This window comes from Micromys minutus (assembly GCF_963924665.1).
Source record: "Micromys minutus genome assembly, chromosome: 16".
In the NCBI taxonomy this organism is placed as follows: domain Eukaryota; kingdom Metazoa; phylum Chordata; class Mammalia; order Rodentia; family Muridae; genus Micromys; species Micromys minutus.
Genome location: NC_137985.1, coordinates 32,253,063 through 32,273,732, shown reverse-complemented (window position 1 = coordinate 32,273,732; position 20,670 = coordinate 32,253,063). Strand labels below are relative to the sequence as shown.

Genomic DNA, 20,670 nt, shown 5'->3' with positions numbered 1-20,670 from the left:
GAGAGGCAGACAGTAAAATTTGCTTGCTTCTTACAAGCAGGTAATCAATATATAGAGATAAATGAAATTTTATTTAAAAGGTAAAAGGGAATATTATGGTAATTGTTTGAATGTTCTTAAGTATAAGGGATAGTAAGCTCTAAGGAAGGGAGAAATTGGGGAGATAGAAGGTCATGCTAGGACAATTCTTAAATTCTTTAAAGGTGGAATCCACAGAAATTCTAGGACCACTTATCCTGGTATGACAGATTAGAAGACTGAGAATAGGCTTAGACAATAAGTAAACAGATATATAAAAATATTGAGACATTTGATTATAAAAAATTAGAACAAAGCCATGGGATAGGTGCCTAGCCTATCTCTGACAGTAGAAATTTAGGCCTTGGGAATTATATAATGAGAGAGCCTGTAAATATGTTCATACAGTAAGCAAACTGAGATATTAAATAAATAATTTGGACCTTTATATCATGAAGGCTGGAGCATGGAACTGAAAGCGTTAAAATTTCGAGTTGGCCTCATGACCCTGCTTTGAGGACAAGTATGCTTCAAAATAACTTGTTTAAAGAAATGTCCCAAACCCAGACCAACTAGACTCGATAAGGTCTGGGCTGGCCTTGCAGTCCTGAGAGAAACAAAGTATAAAGGTCAGTGTGCCCAAAATAGAGTGGCCTAGAGTTGAATCGTGTCCAAAATGGACAGAGTGTGCCAATTTGGGGAAAAAAAATGAAATTGCTATGCGCCCATTGCTAACTGCCTATATAATTTTCCCTATAAATATGTCCCCCCAATTGAGTTTAGGGTTGACTCCTCTATCTCCTGCATGAGATATGTGTCATCCCCAGAGCTCTGGAAATAAACCTCTTGCCTGATTGCAGCAAGATGAGCTCTCCGTGAGTTCCTGTGTTTGTATATCCTGGTACTTGAGTGAGAGGCTTCCCCAGTCCAGGAGTCTTTCAGAACAGTAGAAGTACTATCTCAACAAATAATATTTGTTTAGATTGCTTTAGTTGCTTTGAATTGTGTTAATTATCAAAATGATTGTCATTTTGAGTTTGGTGCTTATGCTAAAATTCCTCTGGGAGAGAGGTCAAGCTAAATGCTTAATGATTTCCTATTACTGGAACAAAGACATGCTATTTTGGGAGAAAAGCTCTACATTTGTATTAGCAAGAAAGGAAAATAGGCTCATGACCCTTTCCAGCATGATATATATCAGATATTATAGAGGAAGACACTCTGAAAAACTATAACAGTTTGAGAAAATCTAACAGGACAGGCAAAAATTCTTTGTGCCATCCTTCACATTACATAAATGAAGACTTATTATAGTTAGTTATTTAAAAAATTAACTCATAAAAAAAAAGTTGTCTTTTACACACTGAAACAATGAGCAGCATTTCATACTTAACTAATCTGTGCACCCTGCAAAATCCATATGGATATCTTATGGTACTAAAATTTTGATTGTAAGATTATATATTACGGAATGTATAGCTTTAGTGATATTTATTGTCAGTGATCCCAAACTGACCTGCTTGAACCCCTGCTTCTCTTTGCTGCCCAAAATAGCTTCAGGGATCCCAGGCCATCTTACCTCATTCAACCTTTCAGATAGATTCAGGCTGAAGTTGAGACAAGCTCTGAGCCTTCTAAGCATACAGAGACAGGATAACAAATGCTTATGCTAGCTTTGTTAAGTCTAACCAAATTTTCAGGTTTTCCCATCGTTCCCCATTCCTTTAATGAATTTTGTTTCACCCTATTCCACAGGAAGAAATTATGAAGAGTTATCAGCACAATTCCCTGGGTGGGGTGCCTGGTAATGTTTACTTTATAAATTATAGATAAGTTGTCATTTTACAAATAATTTGAGAATGGTCATAATTTTGAACAGGGAGAAAATGGATGGGATACGTTAGTATATTTTATCTTTGAACAAGGCATTGTATAGTCATAATCTTTATTCATAGAAATCTTAATAGTTAGGGCAAAGTTAAAGTTATAATTTTCTATATTAATACAGAATTAATTTTGATACATGTCTTAGTCAGGGTTTCTATTCCTGCACAAAACATCATGACAAAGAAGAAATTTGGGGAGGAAAGGGTTTATTCAGCTCACACTTCCATACCGATGTTCATCACTATAGGAAATCAGGACTAAAACTCAAGCTGGTCAAGAAGCAGGAGCTGATGCAAAGGCCATGGAGGGATGTTACTTACTGGCTTGATTAGCTTGATTTCTTATAGAACCCAGATGCACAAGAAGTTAAATATGTCCTATATAAAATACTAAGAACATTTTTGTTTGTTTAGTTTTATTTTGACTTCCTTTTTTTCTCCTCTAGTGGCATGCATAGTACCTTATAGCCCTATGAGTGCCAGTCAATAAGAGTAAAAATTCTAGCTGGGTATCAATTACATATCTTCATGTTCAATAATATATCTGGTGTTAGCCTATGATTGAATGGTGAAAAAGTAAGGCAGGGACAGAGTTAATGAAAGGCCAGAGAGCTAGGGGAGGAGGGGAAGAAACCAAGATGAAGAAGAATAAAGATGTTCTTTAAAAAGCCACAGATAGCTTTGACTATCTTACAAGAAATGAGTTATTACAGGACAATTTGTCTTATCTAGGTGGGCAGCTTAAAAAACTATCAATTGGCTCTGAATTTATTGTATGAAGGTTTTGTGGAGTAAGAATTTACTGACATAAATCTGAGGGATAACTTACAAGCCTCTAGAGTTTTGATTTTACCGGGTTGATGGAAATGTAAGCAGAGTTCACAGCAGAAAGTCATGGCTGCTGCTGGAACCAGAGAATAGCCGGCAGAAGACTAGGATGGAAATTGGGAACGTAGTGTGTTGAGTGGAGATGTTTGACTGAATAAGATGAATATACACCACAAATGCTAAGTAGTTCTACAATGCCGGTGATAACAAGGGTTGGTGCTTCTGTTTTTATAATATTTACTGCTACAGCAAAAAAAAAAAAAAAAAAAAAAATATGAAGGTCTTTGGAAAACTACAGATAAACCATTCTCTCTACCTTAAAAAGATGATCCATTAGTCATTTTTTGTTGTTTTTATTTCTGAAACTTTTTCTATAACTAATTCAATTTGCATGATATCAAATAATTTTGATTATACACTATACTCAACATGGCATATGAAAACATTTATATTATATTAGTTCTTGTAATTGTTGGCTTAAAAACTGTGAGTCAAATTCGGGAACATCTGAATATATTAGTTACTACTCTAATCAGCAGTCTGCAATGTGCGCCTCATATGCCATAAGATTTTAGTTCCATAACAAATACAGTTTCTAATTAGGCTAACATCATTTTCATCTACGTTTTTCTAAGTGCAAGGTGGACAACCCTATTCTTATACTGTATGTAAAAGGATTCAGCATTGAACCCACAATGGTATAAAAGATGGTTGATATTTTATCTTTATCCACAAATATACTAGAATGTTTAAGATACATAAATGCTGCAGCTCCAAAGAAAAAAGGATGAGTTATCACATGGGAATCAAAGAATCTGAAGGCTTTTAAACTACCTTCTGCAGAATAGATGCTGAGGATGTTGGAAAGTATCAAGGTGAAAAACTAAAGATACTCAGGGTGGGAACTATCACATTGACACCCACAAAAAATGAAAACCATCAGCTCATTGATAGATGTGATTCTTCAGGAGAGATTTTGGAGAGGGGTTGTGTCACATATGTAGTGATTAATGATGTTTCAATCACAAAAAATCAGGTTTAACATACAACCATTATGTGAAATGGCTTCCAAGCATCCTATCACATACTTAACCACTGTCATCAAGACACTTACTTGTTGGAACATGATGACCTAGCAAATTGGGTGCTTACAGATGACAGCATATTTATAATAGGTCATTGTTGTCAAAATATAGCATTCATCAATAACCATGAAGGCAATGAAAAGAGGCTGAGTAATATTCTCAGCATGAAGGCTGATTTTCTGCTTCACAAATCCTACTAGCTTTTGGGAGTTATGACAGTGAAGTAGCCAATATCTGTGGGGGGAAAAAAGGTTAACTAGGAAATAGTACATGGGGGTGTGCAGATGAGCGTCAAAACAATCAGGACAATCAAGCCAATCTTCACCACCAGGGTGACCACATAAATTCCAAGAAGAAAAAGAAGAATGAGAAGAAAAGGAAGGAGGAGGAGGAGGAGAAGAAGAAAAGAAAAAAGAAGAAGTAGAACAAGAAGAAGAAGAAGAAGAAGAAGAAGAAGAAGAAGAAGAAGAAGAAGAAGAAGAAGAAGAAGAAGAAGAAGAAGAAGAAGAAGAAGAAGAAGAAGAAGAAGAAGAAGAAAAGAGGCAGTTGGAGCTCTTGATGCTGTGTCAAGCTCAGAAAGATAAATTTTATTTTACCAAAGAGGCATATCTTAAAGCCATTATTTCTTAGGTCCTATCTGTAAAACACATAAAAATTGTAACATTAAAATGAAATCCCACCCCCCTATATCTGTCTATATTCAGAAACAGTTTGATTGGCAGGAGTTCTCATACTCCCAGACTCACAGGTGAGTCTCCCACACCTGCCCTAATACTGGTTCAGAATTGATAGTTCATCTTAGAACATTGATTCTTTGAAATGTGTGAAGTCTCCCTTTCTATCTTTTTCCATAACTTTTGTTTAAAAGTCTATTTTTTGGACATTAGAGTTGCTACTCCAGTTTGTTTCTTGGAACCATTTGCTAAGACATTTTTTCTAGGCTTTTGCTCTGTGGTAGTGTTTGTTACTGAGGTATGTTTCTTGTATACAGCAAAAGGCTGGGTTCTGGTTCCTTGTCCAGCCTTTTAGCTTATGGCTTTTTATTGAGAAATTGAGTCTACTGATGTTGACAGATATTAAAGACCAATGATTGTTGCTTTCTATTATTTTTGTCCTTGGTAGTGGAATTATGTTTGTGTGGTTCTCTTTATAGGGTTCTTTTGTTGTGAGAGGATTAATTTTTTGGTTTTCCTTGGGTGTGTTTTCCCTACTTGTGTTGAAGTTTTTCTTCTATAATCCTTTATAGCAATGGTTATTGCAAAGACATTGTTTAAATTTGGTCTTGTCATAGAATATCTTGGTTTCTCAATCTGTGTCAATTGAGAGTTTTACTGGGTATAGTTGCCTGGGCTGGCATTTGTTTTCTCTGAGGGTCTGTATAACATCTGCACAGGATCTTCTGGCCATCAGAATCTCTGTTGAGGAGTTTGTTGTAATTCTGATAGGTCTACTTTATTTGCTCCTTGGCCTTTTTGCCTTACAGATGTTAATATTCTTTTTTGTTTGTTTGTTTTGTACGTTTGGTTTTTTGATTATTATAAAACGGGAGAAAATTTTATGGTCCAATATATTTGGCATTCTGTAGGCTTCTTGCACATTTATAGGCATCTCTTTCTTTAGGTTAGAAACGGTTTCTTGTATAATTTTGTTGAAGGCATTTACTGGCCCTTTGTGTTGTCAATCTTTGCTCTCTTCTATACCTATAATTCTTAGGTTTGTTTCTGTCATTGTGTCCAAAATTTCTTGCATGTTCTGGGTTAGGAGCTTTTTGTAGATTGTGTTTGCTTTGACTGTCATGCCAATGTCTTCTATGACATTCTCTATGCCTCAGATTATCCCTTTAATCTCTTGTATTCTTTTGGTAATGCTTGCATCTGTGACTCCTGATCTATTTACTAGGTTTTTTATTCCCAGGGTTGTCTCTCATTGTGCTTTATTTATTGTTTCTATGTCCAATTTTAGATCCTGGATGGTTTTGTTCAATTCCTTCCCCTGTTCGATTGTGTATTTCTATATATTTTTAAAGGATTTATGTATTTACTTTTTAAGGTCTTCTATCTGTTTACCTGTGTTCTCCTGCATTTCTTTAAAAGGGTTATTTATTTCTACTTTAAGGTCCTTTATTATCTTCAGGAGATGGGATTTCATATCAGAATCTTCTTTTTCAGGTTTGTTAGGGTATCTACAGCTTGCTGCAGTAGGAAAACTTGGTTTAATATTGTCAAGTAGCAATATTTTCTGTTGTTTATGCTTTTGTGCTTGCCTCTCACCATCTGGTTATCTCTGGTACTGACTGGCCTTGCTATCTGTTACTGGATCCTCTCCCACCTGTGAGCCTGGTTATATTGACCTTCTTGGGTCAGGCTGTCTCTGGGTATGGAAGAGGTCAGAAAGTAAAATGGAGCACAGGATCTACTCCTGGGCACACATGTAAACCAGAAGAAACTTGTTTCTCTAGCAATGTGGGATGTCCTCTGTTCTCTGGGACCTAGGGGAGGCTGCCAGTTAGATCAGGTATTAGGGCAGGTGTGGGAGACTCACCTGTGAGCCTGGGAGTATAAGAACTACTGTTTAACTACTGCCAATCAATCTGTTTCTGAATATGGACAGGTATAGGGGGTGGAATTTTATTTTAATGTTACAATTTTTATGTGTTTTACAGATAGGACCTAAGAAAGGATGGCTTTAAGATATGCCTCTTTAGTAAAATAAAATTTATTTTCCTGAGCTTGACACAGTATCGAGGGCTCTAACTGCCTCTTCTTCTTCTTCTTCTTCTTCTTCTTCTTCTTCTTCTTCTTCTTCTTCTTCTTCTTCTTCTTCTTCTTCTTCTTCTTCTTCTTTTTCTTCTTCTTCTTCTACTTCTTCTTTTTCTTTTCTTCTTCTCCTCCTCCTCCTCCTTCCTTTTCTTCTCATTCTTCTTTTACTTCTTGGAATTTATGTGGTCTCTCTGGTGGTGAAGATTGTCTTGATCATCCTGATTGTTTTGAACCTCATCCGCACACCACCATTTGCTATTTCCTATTTAACCTTTTTTTTTTTTTTTCACAGATATCTGATACTCCACTGTCATAACCCACAAATGCTAGTAGGTTATTTTATGCAGAGGACACTGAGTATACTCATTACAAGCAAACCAGAAAATTCAAGAAAGCAATGTTCCAAAGTCACATTCTCTCTAAGTTAAAGAAAAATACAAGGCAAACAAAAGATCTTATAAGTTTTTGTCCTATTTAGCAGAACAGGTACATATCCACTGTGAATGGTGAGAGCTGTTGAGCCAGTGGTTCACTAAAGTTGACTTTTTTACCCAGTATAATTGCAAAAATCACCAATATTAGCAGGTTCAAAAGATAGAAATATTGGTTTACCTCTACTGGAAAGACTGTGTATATGTATATTCATGGAAACAGTTAACTTTTATAGTTAATAGACATTAAAACTCTGACATAGCTATATTTCATATCTATTTAACTGTTAATCTGTTGAGTATCTGGCTATTGAACTGTCTTTTGTGAATCTATGTATATTCAAGAAAATGTCTATGGCTACCAGTTAACCCAAATAATCTGTAGGCTATGATTTTATGTTAGGTTTCTTAAAGATAAACATGGTGATATCTCAATTTGGTCAATTTAATGTTTTACATTTTAAAACAAGTGAGGAACATTTAATATCTACTGTGGTTTATAACTTTTTTAAGTTTGTACATTTCAAATAAAACAAATAAATTTACTATGAAATTATTAATTTCTCTTTATGGATCATCATTAAAGTTTGAAACCCTAGGAGAGTATCATTCAGGACTTCAAGTGTGTGCAAGAGGTCATACTTTGGGACATAGAAGTGCACCAATTAAAGACAGCAGCATTCCCTAGAGTGTGGTTATGGTTAGACCAGAAGGAAAGACCTTTGAAGATAGAGTTTTTAAAATAATAATACAATTTTCTTAGAATATCTAAAGAAACCACAGTCTGTTCAGTTGCTATTTAAAATATTTCATCCATGTATGCCAATGAGGGTATGATTAGATACTATTTAAAATCAATGGAGTCCAACATATTCTATATTCTTATCCTCTCTCTTAACTTCACTTCAGTCTGAAATGGATGAACTACAGCCAAGAGTTCAGAAAATAGCCAGGAATGAAGATTTATTCAAAACTAAAGGAGAATATGAGAGATTCCTGAAGAAGAATTTATAAAACAGAAGTAATTTGCCAATCTATTTCATTACTGTTTTGTATAATACCTCCCAGTAGAAAGGCCAACTTTAACTGTCACAGTTTTATTGAATTTTCAGAGGGAAAAAAAATGACCTTTACTTTAGAAGAAAAGCTTCTGAATCCTGATTAATGTACTTTTCTTGCAGTGTTTAAGCTTCATAAATATGAAATATATCCTGCTTATATGTGTTTCCAAGTGTATGCATTTTGTCTGTCATATTTTTAAATATTGTAAATAAAAAATTATCTTAAATTTTATCTAAAAAAATTTAAAATAAAAATACACAGTTTTTATAAATCTGGGGTTTTTGAAATATTAAAAGGCTTATTTTTGAATAAATGTAATGTTTTACATTTGATAAAAGGTTCTGAAGTTTTTACATATGAATATTTCATTTATACCATTAAATATACAACTTCAGGTTAAGCTTATTTCTTTTTAAAATTGGAATTGTATATATTCATCATAAATAGTAACATGAGACATAGAAAGGCTTGTACATAGAAAAACCATGACTCATTAAGCATATTTCCTGCTATATTCTCTTACATTTTATTTGACCTTTGCCCTTTTTGTAACCTACATTCCTGTCATAGATACATATTTAAATACATTATGGGTATACTCATAAATGCTCCAACATAAAACAGAGCATGTGAGTTTTTATGTTCATAGCAGTCTTATTTATAAGAGCCAGAAGCTAAAAAAAAAAAAAAAAAAAAAAAAAAAAAAAAAAAAAAAAAAAAAAAGATGTCCCTCAATAAAAAAAATAGTATATTTAGACAATGGAATATGACCCAGTTATTTTAAATGATGGCTTCATCAATTTTGCAGAAAAATAGATGGAACTAGAAAAATTTCATCCTGAGAGAGGAAATCCAGACACAAAAGGACAGGTATGGTAAGTATTCACTGTTAAGTAGATATTGGCCCAAAAGCTCTGAATACCCATGATACAACTTATAGACCATATTAAGCTTAATAAGAAGAAAGAACAAAGTGTGGGTGCTTCAATCCTACTTAGAAGGGGGAACAAAAGAATCATGTGAGACAGAGGGAGGGACCGAAGAGGAAGTAAAAACAGGGGCAGAATCAGATGTGAGAAGAGACAGGAGAAAAGTCCAGAAGGTCAGAGAAATAAAGAGAAATATGTAACATCAGGAGATTGGGAACTGGGAGTAGCCAATAGAAAGTCCCTGGTACCAGCAAAGCAAGAGGTTCCCAGAACTCAGAGGGGTTGCCATTAGCCAAAATCCCCAAGAAATGGGGAAATAGAACCTGCACAGATCACTTCCAGAAGATAGGCACTGCCCCCAGTTGAGCGATGGGGTCATCCACCCATCTAAAAATTTTTAAGCCAGAACTGTTTCTATATCTCCCTCCCCCGAAAAAAACCTTAGGGACAAAAAATAAATCAGAGACTAAGGGAAAAGTCATCCAGAGACCACCCCATCTTGGGATCCATCCTATCTGTAGACACCAAACTCTAACACTATTGCTGATGTTAAGAAGCACACCTAGACAGGAACCTGATATAGCTGTCCCCTGAGAGGTGCTGCCAACACCTGACTAATACATTTATATGCAGAAATAGTCATAACCAATCACCTAACTGAGCCTCGGGACTTCAATGGAACAGTTAGGAAAAAGACTGAAGGGGATTGCAACCTCATAGGTAAAACAGCAATATCAACTAAGTAGATTGACCAGAGGTCCCATGACTAAACCACCAACCAAAAAATACATGTGAATAGGTCTATGGCTCCAGGTACATATGTTGCAGAGGCGTGTCTTGTCAGTCATCAGTGGGACAGGAGGCCCTTGGTCCTGTAGGAGCTTGATGCCTCAAAGGAGGGAGATATTAGAGAGGCGAGGAAAGAGTGAGTAGGTAGGGGAGAAACACCCTCTTATAGACAAAGTAGAGAAGGGATGGGATGGGAAGTTTGTGGAGGGGAGACCAGGAAGAGGGACATTTGAAATGTAAATAAATAAAATAACCAAATAAAGATAAAATGTAATACATTTTTCAACCTACTAAGTTGAAATGGGACTAAGAACCACAATCGAAGAATAATTCAAGATCACATTTCTTATGTTTTTTCTCTCTGTATTTTATAGATGTTAAGGTATAGAAATAACCATAAATATATTGAAACCATTTCTTGGGAAATAATACTTTCCTAAGACATATAACAAATTGAGTTTCAGTCCCCAAGAACCATGGTAACAGTAAATACTATCGTAGAGTATCTGTGAAATCCAATCAGAATATTCATTCTTATTAAACACTAATGCAACTATTGTACCAGTAATATATCCTTCTAGGCCAGTTGTTAATTTAATTCTCATGACTGACACCTGGAAAAAATTGATTATTACTTTTCTCCTTTGACAGCATGTGTGCATCACCTTTGTCTAAGATCTTCTAATTTTCAGAGTTTCTGTTGAGAAGTCCGGTGTAATTCTGATTGGTCTGCTTTTATATGTTACTAGTCCTTTTTCCCTTACTGCTTTTAGTATACTTTCTTTGTTTTGAACATTTGGTGTTTGACTACTATGTGTCAGGAAGAATTTCTTTTCTAGTTCAATTTATTTAGAGTTCTGTAGGCTTCTTGTATATTCATGGTTTTCTCTTTCTTTAGGTTAGAGAAGTTTTCTTCTATAATTTTGTTGAAGATATTTACTGGGCCTTTAATTTGGGAGTCTTTGAGCTTTTCTATACCTATATCTTAAGTTTTGGTCTTCTCATTGTGTTCTTGATGTTTTGGGTTAGGAACTTTTTACTTTTTACATTTTTTCTGACTGTTGTATCAATGGTCTCCACATTATCTTCTAAGCCTGAGATTCTCTCATCTCTTGTATTCTGTTGGTGATGCTTGCTTCTATGACTCCTGATTTCTTTCTTAGGTTTTCTACCTCCAGGTTTGTCTCTCCTTGTGTTTTTTTTTTAATTGTTTCCATTTCTGTTTTTAGACCCTTGATGGTTTTGTTCAATTTGTCATATGTTTGCTTGTGTTTTCCTGTGTTTGTCTAAGGGCTTGTACTTGTTTTTCTGTGTTCTTCTCTATTTTTTAATGGAGCAATTCATGTGTTTCTCAAGGTCCTCTATCATCAGCATGAGGCACAATTTTAAGTCCAAATCTTGTTTTTCTGGTGTGTGGGATATACACTGATACTGTGGTAGGAGAGCTGGGTTCTGGTATTGCCAGGTTGTCTTGGTTTCTGTTGCTTAGATTCTTGTGCTTGCCTCTTGATATCTTCTTATCTTTGAGCTTAGTTGATCTGTTGTCTCTCTCTGAATGAAGTTTTTCTTTCCTGTCTGTCTTGGGCCACGGGATCCAGCAGGAGATTTGTTCTGGATGTTCAGCTCTGTAAGTTCTGATGGCAATGGGCTGGCTGTAGCTCTGGGTGCAGATGGAGAAATGTGGGCCCAGTAAGGAAAGTACTCCTGTGTCTCTTCTGGGTTCTCAGTTCTCTGAAAGCAGGCCACAAGTCCTGATGGCAGTGAACCTCTTCTGCCCATGGCTCTGGGCGGAGTGGAGACCGGACTAGTCTGATCCCAGACTCCATTCTGCTGATATTAATGACTTCATGATAATTAGAAACTGCATGAGACTGGGAAGTGAGGGTATGCTTGTGTTCCTCAGCCATGTAAATGCCGAGGCCTTCAGGACAACCCTTAAGGCTGTGGGAAGAAACTCTGAAAGCTTGAGTTCAAGAGCATAAACATTTCAACTAAGCAAGATAAAAGGATGCAATATGAATTGTATGAGGGACTTCGTGGACCTAAAAGAACAAAGGCAGCTCTACATTAATGAGAAAGCATGTCAGAAAGATATTAAAGAAGGAGATGAGAGATTTAGGAACTGGTGAGTTCATGGCAGGATCCCACCCAGCTAAGCTCATTGTTTATGTGTGCAAAGGCAGGAATATCCTGATTTTAAGGTCAGCCTGAGACACAGCATGTTTACATCCAGAAGTATTAGGAGGGATTTCAGTGCAAAATCCCACCCAGCTACACTTACTGTTTATACTTACAAAGTCAGATAAATATCTACGTTTGATTACTGGTTAAAGATATGTACATACTATCTTTTCTAAGAACCCAAGGGGCTAAGGTCATAAAATGCTGATTCCTTGGATAAGTAAAAGGGAACCTGAGATGGATGATTAAATTAAAAGACAGAACTGTCAGCTTGAACCCACAAATTGACATTGAATTCTCCTTTGTGTCACTCACAAACATCCCTTCCTCAGGAATACCCTCACCAAGCTGAGGCTGATACTCAGCACCTGAGAATTGTTAGAGAGTAATAAAATAGGACATAAGCTTCATGTTTCTGCATTTGAAATATATGTGTATCCTGTTATCTTGCCTTTGGGTAAGATTATTTTTGTACAGACAGACTAGACATTCAGAAAATGTCAGTAGGAGATTGATATATGCAGTACAGGTATCATGAGCCACAGATTGTGAGCAACCAGGTTTTTACATCTGCAGAGCACTGTCTATATGGATCTACTCACCAGCACTTTCCTAACATAAACTGCTGTTTCACTCTTGCACATCCAGATGGAACTTGAATTAGTGCTGAATTATGATCCTCATATCAGGACACTAGCAACCATCTTGCTTTGCTGACTGTATAACATGTAAATTTTATATCAATATCTCACACTAGATTTCTTGGGCTCCTTTCTCAATAACCAACGTGTATGGACTTTGATCCAGTGAAAAATAATGATATGTCAGAAAAAAAAAAAAGATTAGCTATCAGTAAAAATAAATTTAATATTGTGTCTTTTGATGATTAGAGTGGCATATATTATACATAGCATATTAAATAAGATGTTTCTATCACATATAGCATTTTAGAAGTCTGAGTATTTTATGTCTATCTACTTAATAAAATTTTCAACATTAATCAAAAAGATACATTTCATTAATGTAATACCATCTCTTTTACATAAACTGTAAAGAAAAAATAAATCACTAGTACCTGACATCTTCAAAATGAATGTTTGAAATTGAAAATCAGAGTAAATGCCTTAGGCTTATATTTTATTTTAAAAACTTTGAAAGATTTCTACTGGACTTTTACTCTAATATGTGATGGCTTTTCCCACCAAAATCTATTTCATTAGAAAAAATATGTGTTCAAAGGTTCTCTATTCAAGAAATGATACATGCAAGTGTGAGAAAATATTAAGTACTCAGACTGGATTAGAAGACTAAATATATTAAGAAAAGCAAACATAGAATGCCACGAGGAAGTGGTCATCTTTACCTACAAATTGTGAGATATGAGACTCTAATCACCAAAGTCATCCTGGCATAGACTATTAAACCTGGGATAGACAGCACAAATGGCCAATGATACAGAAGCATGCCGTGTTGTTTCAGATGTCAGCACGTTAATAGTGAACATTGTACTTGCTGCTGCTGTTGCTTTTCTCCTTCTCCGTGTCCTCCTCCTTCTTTTTCATTCAGATCAGTGTTAATAGCCATTTTTTAAACATTTTTTATCAAGAAGCATAGATTTGTGTTCTTTACCCAAATGGCTATCTTTTTGTACTTGCAGTCATTGTCTTTCAGATGAACAACACAAGTCACTTTAGAAAAGTACCTCTTAACTGTGTGATTATTATTTATTAAACTAAAATTACAATTCTTTATACAAACTTTCATCCTTTCCAAAGTTTCAAAGTTTTTATTTCACTTTTACTATTTCTCATATTTTTTTGTTTTTTGTTTTTTCTAATTAAATTATTTACTTGGACTATTTTTTTTTTTGATGGATGGTTGGTTGGTCAGTTGGTTGGTTAGTTGGTTAATTTTGAAGTCACCTTCTCCTTATATAACACAGGCTAGCTTGGTTAAAAAATTATGGTTCAGGAAGGCCTTGAACAGGGCATTTTCATGCTTCAGACTCCTATGTGTCACCACAACTGGCAGTGTTATTGTTGTTGTTTTTATCACTTTAGGCTCTTAAGAATATAAAGTAGTTGGACCTGGGGATATGTTCCTATAATACTCAGTAGCAATTCTAAATAGTGACTTAAAGACCTACCAGGACTACAGAAGAGGTTATAGTCAGCTTGCACAAGTCATTGAGAACTTGCTTCAAGTACAAAAATAAAGAAGAGGAAGTTCTATATATAGCTTCATGATAAAATACTTCAACGAATCCATAACTCTTATATTTGGCACACAAAGGTTGAAAATTGCATTTTTATGATTGTGTCACTTGCTTAAGTCTAACATTAAAAATGTTAGTGCAACAGACTGAATAGCTTAAATAATGGTAGCTCAATTTCTTGCAGCTCGGAGGTCCAGAAGTCCATTGCCAAGTGCCAAGTGTGCGTGTTTGGGGAGGGGTCTATTTCTTCTAAGGTTTCTCAGTTTGAGTTACAGATCTCTGTATTTATACTGTGTTGTCACCTTGTCCTTCTAATGTGTATGCCCAGTTTTGATCTACACCTTTCCCATTTTCTTTTAGTATAAAGACACCACTCAGACTATTTTAGGGCCTAGGTTAACACAGCAGATTTACTTTTATGAATTTTAAACTGAGAACTGAAGGAGCTGAAGGGATTTGAAACTCCATAGGAAGAACAACAACATCAACCAACCAGACCTCTCAGAGCTCCCAAGAACTAAACCACCAACCAAAGAGTACACATGGAGGGACCCATGTCTCCAGCAGCATATGTAGCAGAGGATGGCCTTATCTAGTATCAGTGGGAAGAGAGTCCCTTGGTCCTCTGAAGGCTCAATGCCTCAGTATAGGGGAATGCTAAGAAGATAGGACTGGAGTGGGTGGGTGGGTGAGTGGGTGGGTGAGTGGAGGAGTACTCTCATAAAAGCAAGGGGGTGGGACAGGGAGTTTGCAGAGGGTAAACAAGAAAGGAGGATATCATTTGAAATGTAAATGAATAAAATAACCAATTTTTACAAAAAGAGTGTAGTACTCTTACAGTCAGGTCATTGTCCTGGACAAAGGGATACCAACAAAAGCTTCTGCAGATGCACATCTGCACAATAACCACTACTCTATGGAAAAAAAGAACTGTATGGAAGTGCACTGACACAGCAACATCAAGACTGTAAGCGTTTATGTTGTGTTTCATATCAAAAGGAGTCAAAAAAAAAAAAAAGCTGTCAACGTGCACTGGCATGAAATCACCTACATTAGGATTTCTACTTTTCTTTTTTTTTGTTTCAGCAACCCCAGCCAGGGTGTCATGAGCAGTGCAGGGCTAGCAATAGGGCTCTGGAATAAAGCTTTCATGGAAGATGAAGGAGTCAGAACCCCTAAGGAGTCAGGGCCAAGGAGGTTTTTTTTTTAACTTTATTTAAAAAAAACAAATATAAATGTACAAATTTTTAAGCATTTTTGCATAAAAGTATATGAATACATTTTTAAGGTTGTAATTAAGTATTTGAGGGTACATATACATACACATACGAATATATGTAACAATAATATAGGAAAAGAGATTATTTATTTGAGAGGATAGGAGAAAAACTGGGAGGGGCTGTAGGAAGGAAAGGAGGAAGTGATACAGTTCTATTTTAATTAAAATATATTTTTATTTTTTCTTGAACTTCACACAGTCTGTGAGTTGTTTCTGTGGTGTTCAGAGGTTTCTGGGGTGAGTATCCCATTATCAGTGACTGCATATTATGTCTGTTCTTTTGTAACTGGGTTATCTTATTAAAGGGATCCAACTATATGTATAACTCACTCCTATTTTGCAAATGACTCAAAATTATCTCCAGCCTTCAGAAATAAGGATTTTAATATATACACCATTTTGGGCAAGAATCTCAGATATAATGACCTATGATGTGTGATTTTCTGTATTATTTCTTTGTGTTATTGTTTTTCATTTTGTGTGTGTGTGTTTGTGTGTGTGTGTGTGTGTGTGTGTGTGTGTGTGTGTGTGTGTGTGTGTGTGTGTGAATGGTCCTATTCCTGCAAAAGCAGTTCTTTCAGGCTGAATGTACATTCATAGGTGCTTGTCTAAAATGGGAAAATATTACTGCATTCTATATCAGTAGTATAAAAAGAATGTTTTTTAAGATATTTTAATATGCCCTTGGTTCTTTTCTCCATATGTTGTTTTATATATGTTATATGTAATAAATTACATTTACATTCTAAATTATAGTTTGTATTGATCTTACAGTTTTAACAATAAATAGATTTGCATGGATATAAATGAATCTTATATAACTCCAAGTGTATATTAACACAAGTTAATTGTAGTGACATTAACACCAATAGCTATAATCAGCTGCTTCCACAGATACTAGCAGTTGGCAGCTATGTGGAACCAGCAGGTCTTTATAAACACAGAAGTTGTAAGGCATAAAATACATGCTTATAATCTCAGTACTCAAGAGACAAAGTCAATAGGATCATAATTTTATAGCCACTTTAGGCTACACAACAGAATCTTTCTCAAGGCAAAGCAAGACGTAAATAAGCAGTGAAAGGCTGTTGAGTATCAAAGAAATACTGAGCCAGAAGAGTTATGTTTTTAAAAATTACATTTACCCAGAATATAATATTTACAACACAGTATGTATTGCTTTTGTAATGTGTATCATTTATTTAATGCATACCACAACAATTTTATTATTGGATGTTTAAAATCTGAGACTGAGAGGACAAAGAGTCAAAACCTGTAGAATCCAGACTCAGACAGAGACTGATTTTGTTTTTTCCCATTTTACATAGCTAAATGAAAGCAGGAAGCGGCAGGATCAAGGGACTCCCATCTAATTCCTACTACTGTTTCAGCTGACAATCAAGAAATATTGACTAATTTCTCATTATGCAAAAATCACCATCCTTTCCACTGAACGTAAAAAGTTTTGGTAGTTAAGTTTCATTGTTTTATTAATTTTACCCCAAATTGTTCATGGAACCTATGCCAGTTATACAAGATCATTAATTGAGATCCAGAGTAAAGGAAATGAAAAGGCTTTCTGTTTGTTAGCTACAACCAAGCTTTGTATAGTCCTTATTTATAGCCATTATTTTCCCTTGCACTGCCTCAGGTCAACATTATATTAATTATTCTTCACCCATTTGTGCACATTATTTGGTTTAGCTTTCTCATATCTCATTTCTCTCTTTTCCAAAACCATTCCTTTTCCTCATCAAGAACTTTACTGCCTCTAAATCTTTCCTAGAGTTCTCACCACTCTCTGTAAATATGTTCTGCAGGCAACCCTGTCTTCAGTCAAGTAGCCTTACTCAGAAAGAGTCCTTTGTAACACACAGCACAGAAAATGACTCTCTTATATAAGTTATTATATATTGTATATATATATATATATATATATATATATATATATATATATATATATATATATACGTGACAATTATTTTCAGTACACTTAAATTTCTTGCAAGACTTTGTGTGTAATTTCTCCCTCCCATACAAACTCAAAGACACAAAAATTCATATTTTCACAACCTTACTAGCCTATAGCCTTAGACCATTAATTTATATTTGCTGTTTAATACATTGTGTATAGACATTGCAAGAGATTATGAAAGAAAATTTTTTAAATGGAAAATACTAAGTACTAATAAATGATAGTAATATAATTTATTTGATGAAAAAACAAGATTCCTTTAACAATAATTAGTAAACTTGCTTAGTAAAATCCTTCTCAATGAAGACAGAGAAAACCCTAATATTCATATACTAATCCTCAGGACCATGGGTGGGGGACCTAATATACTCTCCCCATATCCTGAATGACCTAAACAGTTGTTTCATTTTCAGACTGCAAGTACAGAAACCACAAAAGACTCATCCACTCCTCTTTGCCAAACTTACTTTAGACTGTACAGAAAGGGCATTTCCTCTTGATCCTTCACACTTTGGAGAAACAAAGGAATTTTTAAAAATAAAATCTACAAATGTCTCCAGAAGCTTTTTGACTGAATAAATAAACTGCTGTCAATGAAGACAACTGGAATCAGTATTTTTAGAAGAGTGCAGCAAAGATGTTTGAGAGTCTCAATTGTACTCGAATCAAAGATCCCACAGTTATGTTTAAAATACAGACCAGTGGAAGAGTACTTTCCAAGCAATCAAAAAAGCTTGAGTCTGAACACACACACACACACACACACACACACACACAAAAGCATGCACACATGTGCGTGAACATAATCTAGTACATATATTTTAATGAAGTACACTTAAAAATTTTTCAGGACTTTACTATTTTTTGAATAAAATAACACTCAGCATTCTAAACTTAAATCATTGTGATTTCTATGTCAGAGTCTACTGTACCAGTAGATGGCTGCAAAAATATGTTTGTTCACAATACTGAAAACAGATACACAGGAATTTGGAAAATTACACAATAAATTTATTTCTCTGCCCTTGAAAGATGGTTGGTTAATCATCCTTTACTGTCTTCTGAAATTTTCTCCATAATTAACTTAATTTTACATAATGTTGAAGAGTTTTGATTTCATAATACACTTACCATATTTATTTGCATTTTAAATTATTTTAGTTGTTATTGCCATGGGAGTTTTTGAAGACTGCATCAAAACCAGGTCCTTATGTTTATAAGCAAAAACTCTGCCAATGAGCTATTTCTCTGGGCCTCTTCATAATTGTAAACATCACATATCATATTTTTACACTTATACCAAGTAGGCATTCTTCTTAGGCAAACAAGCTTCTTTTCAAAGTTTTTCGCATTGCAATGTGGACATCCTTATTCCTTAAACTGTAGATGAAAGGATTCAACATTGGGCCCACAATGGTATAAAAGATTGTGGATATTTTATCATCATCCACAGATGCACTAGAGGGTTTAAGATACATAAATGCTAAGGATCCAAAGAAAATAGATACAGCTATCACATGGGAGCCACACGTACTGAAGGCTTTTGACCTACCCTCTGCAGAATTGATACTAAGGATATTAGAAAGGATCAAGGTATAAGAAATAAAGATAGTCAGAATGGGCACTGTTACATTAATACCCACAATAATAAAAACCACCAGCTCATTGATTGACGTGCTAGAACAAGAGAGCTTCAGGAGAGGAGGTATATCACACATGTAGTGATTGATGAGGTTGCCATCACAGAAAGTGAGTCTCAGCATGCAAATGACATGTGCCACGGCACCCACAGTCCCCATCACAAGCACGCCCATCATCATGAAGTGGCAGACCTGATGGGACATGGTGACCTGGTAAAGCAGGGGCTTACAGATGGCAGCATATCTGTCATAGGCCATCGCTGTCAAAATGTAGCATTCATCAATAACAAAGAAGGCAAAGAAAAAGAGTTGAGTCATGCACTCAGCATGAGAGATGATGTTCTGTTTCACAAAACTCACCAGCATTTTGGGGGTTATGACAGAGGAGTAGCAGAAATCAACAAAAGAAAGATTAAAAAGAAAGTAGTACATGGGAGTGTGCAGGTTAGGATTCAAAACAATCAGAACAATCAAGCCCAAGTTCCCTACCATGGAGACCACATAGATTCCCAAGAAGAGGAAGAAGAGAGGCAGCTGAAGCTCTGGTTGCTGTGTCAAGCCCAGCAGGATAAACTCTTTCACCAAAGAGTAATTTCCAAAACCCATTCTTCCTTAGGTCATATCTGTAAGAACAGTAAATAGTAACATTGAAATAAAATCCCACCCCTCTTCAACCTTCCACATTAACATGGTATTAAGAACAGGAGTAGAAGAATAAAATCAGCATTACATTTTTTGTGCCTTTGCTGTCTATATCCTATGGAAGTAATAGTACAAAGCCAAACAAAAATACACTGAAGCCATTTCTTCAGAAATAACATTCAGGGAAGCAATGACCATCACTGCCTCTTTAGGATCTCAGTTCTGCTTCTACCTTAACTATCAAACATCTACTTCTGGCTTAGTGGTAATCTCAAAAGAAAAGAGACAAGGCACATCAAAGTCCCACTGTATTGTTCAGAGATACAGGTGGAAAGTAAGTCATTCACCCAATTCAATATTTACCTTTGTACATGTAATCTCAGAAGTGACCTTCCTGACTTTTCTGTACTCTCACAGAAGGGCAAGCACAAGTGACATGGTAAACTGTAAAGGGGTAGTTCTCAGGTTACCAAAAATGACAAAAGCAAAGACAAATTCTTCTTTTCTATTCTTATTTGTTTGGCTTTCTAGTAGTGAGGAAAACTAATTTTGCAAAGGGGAACCAAGAGCTGCCATGCTTCCAGGTTCTGAAAAGCCACATTACTGGATCATGATTTCTGGTGGTGACTTTTTCTACAATGCCCTCTCTATCACAGAGGTTGGTAAATAGTACCTACTGATGTCACAAGAGCCATCTAGTAATGACCCAAGAGGGTTTCATGAGTTGGTAATCTTAAAGGCCTACGTAAAATGTGAAAATGTTATGTTTCCAAGTTATTTACCCCAGAGATCAAACTTTATAACTATAGTACTTACAGATTAGTTAATAGTAATAACAGCTACTTGGAGGTATACAGTATTATTTTGTTTGTTGTTACTCTTTAAAATTTTATGGACCTATATCATGTGTTTTGATCAAATTCACCCATGAATTTTTTCTGCAATTCTTCC

At 35.4% G+C, this 20,670-nt stretch overlaps 1 protein-coding gene across 1 annotated transcript; it reads right to left on the bottom strand.

The window, feature by feature from the left end:
• Window positions 1-18,753: 18,753 nt before the first annotated feature.
• LOC308431128 (olfactory receptor 8B8-like) lies at window positions 18,754-19,683 on the bottom strand (the record flags this gene model as incomplete). Its single annotated transcript, XM_080930490.1, has 1 exon — window positions 18,754-19,683. One exon carries the CDS (start codon window positions 19,681-19,683, stop codon window positions 18,754-18,756), a length of 930 nt encoding a protein of 309 aa, XP_080786616.1.
• Between the last annotated feature and the right edge of the window lie 987 nt (window positions 19,684-20,670).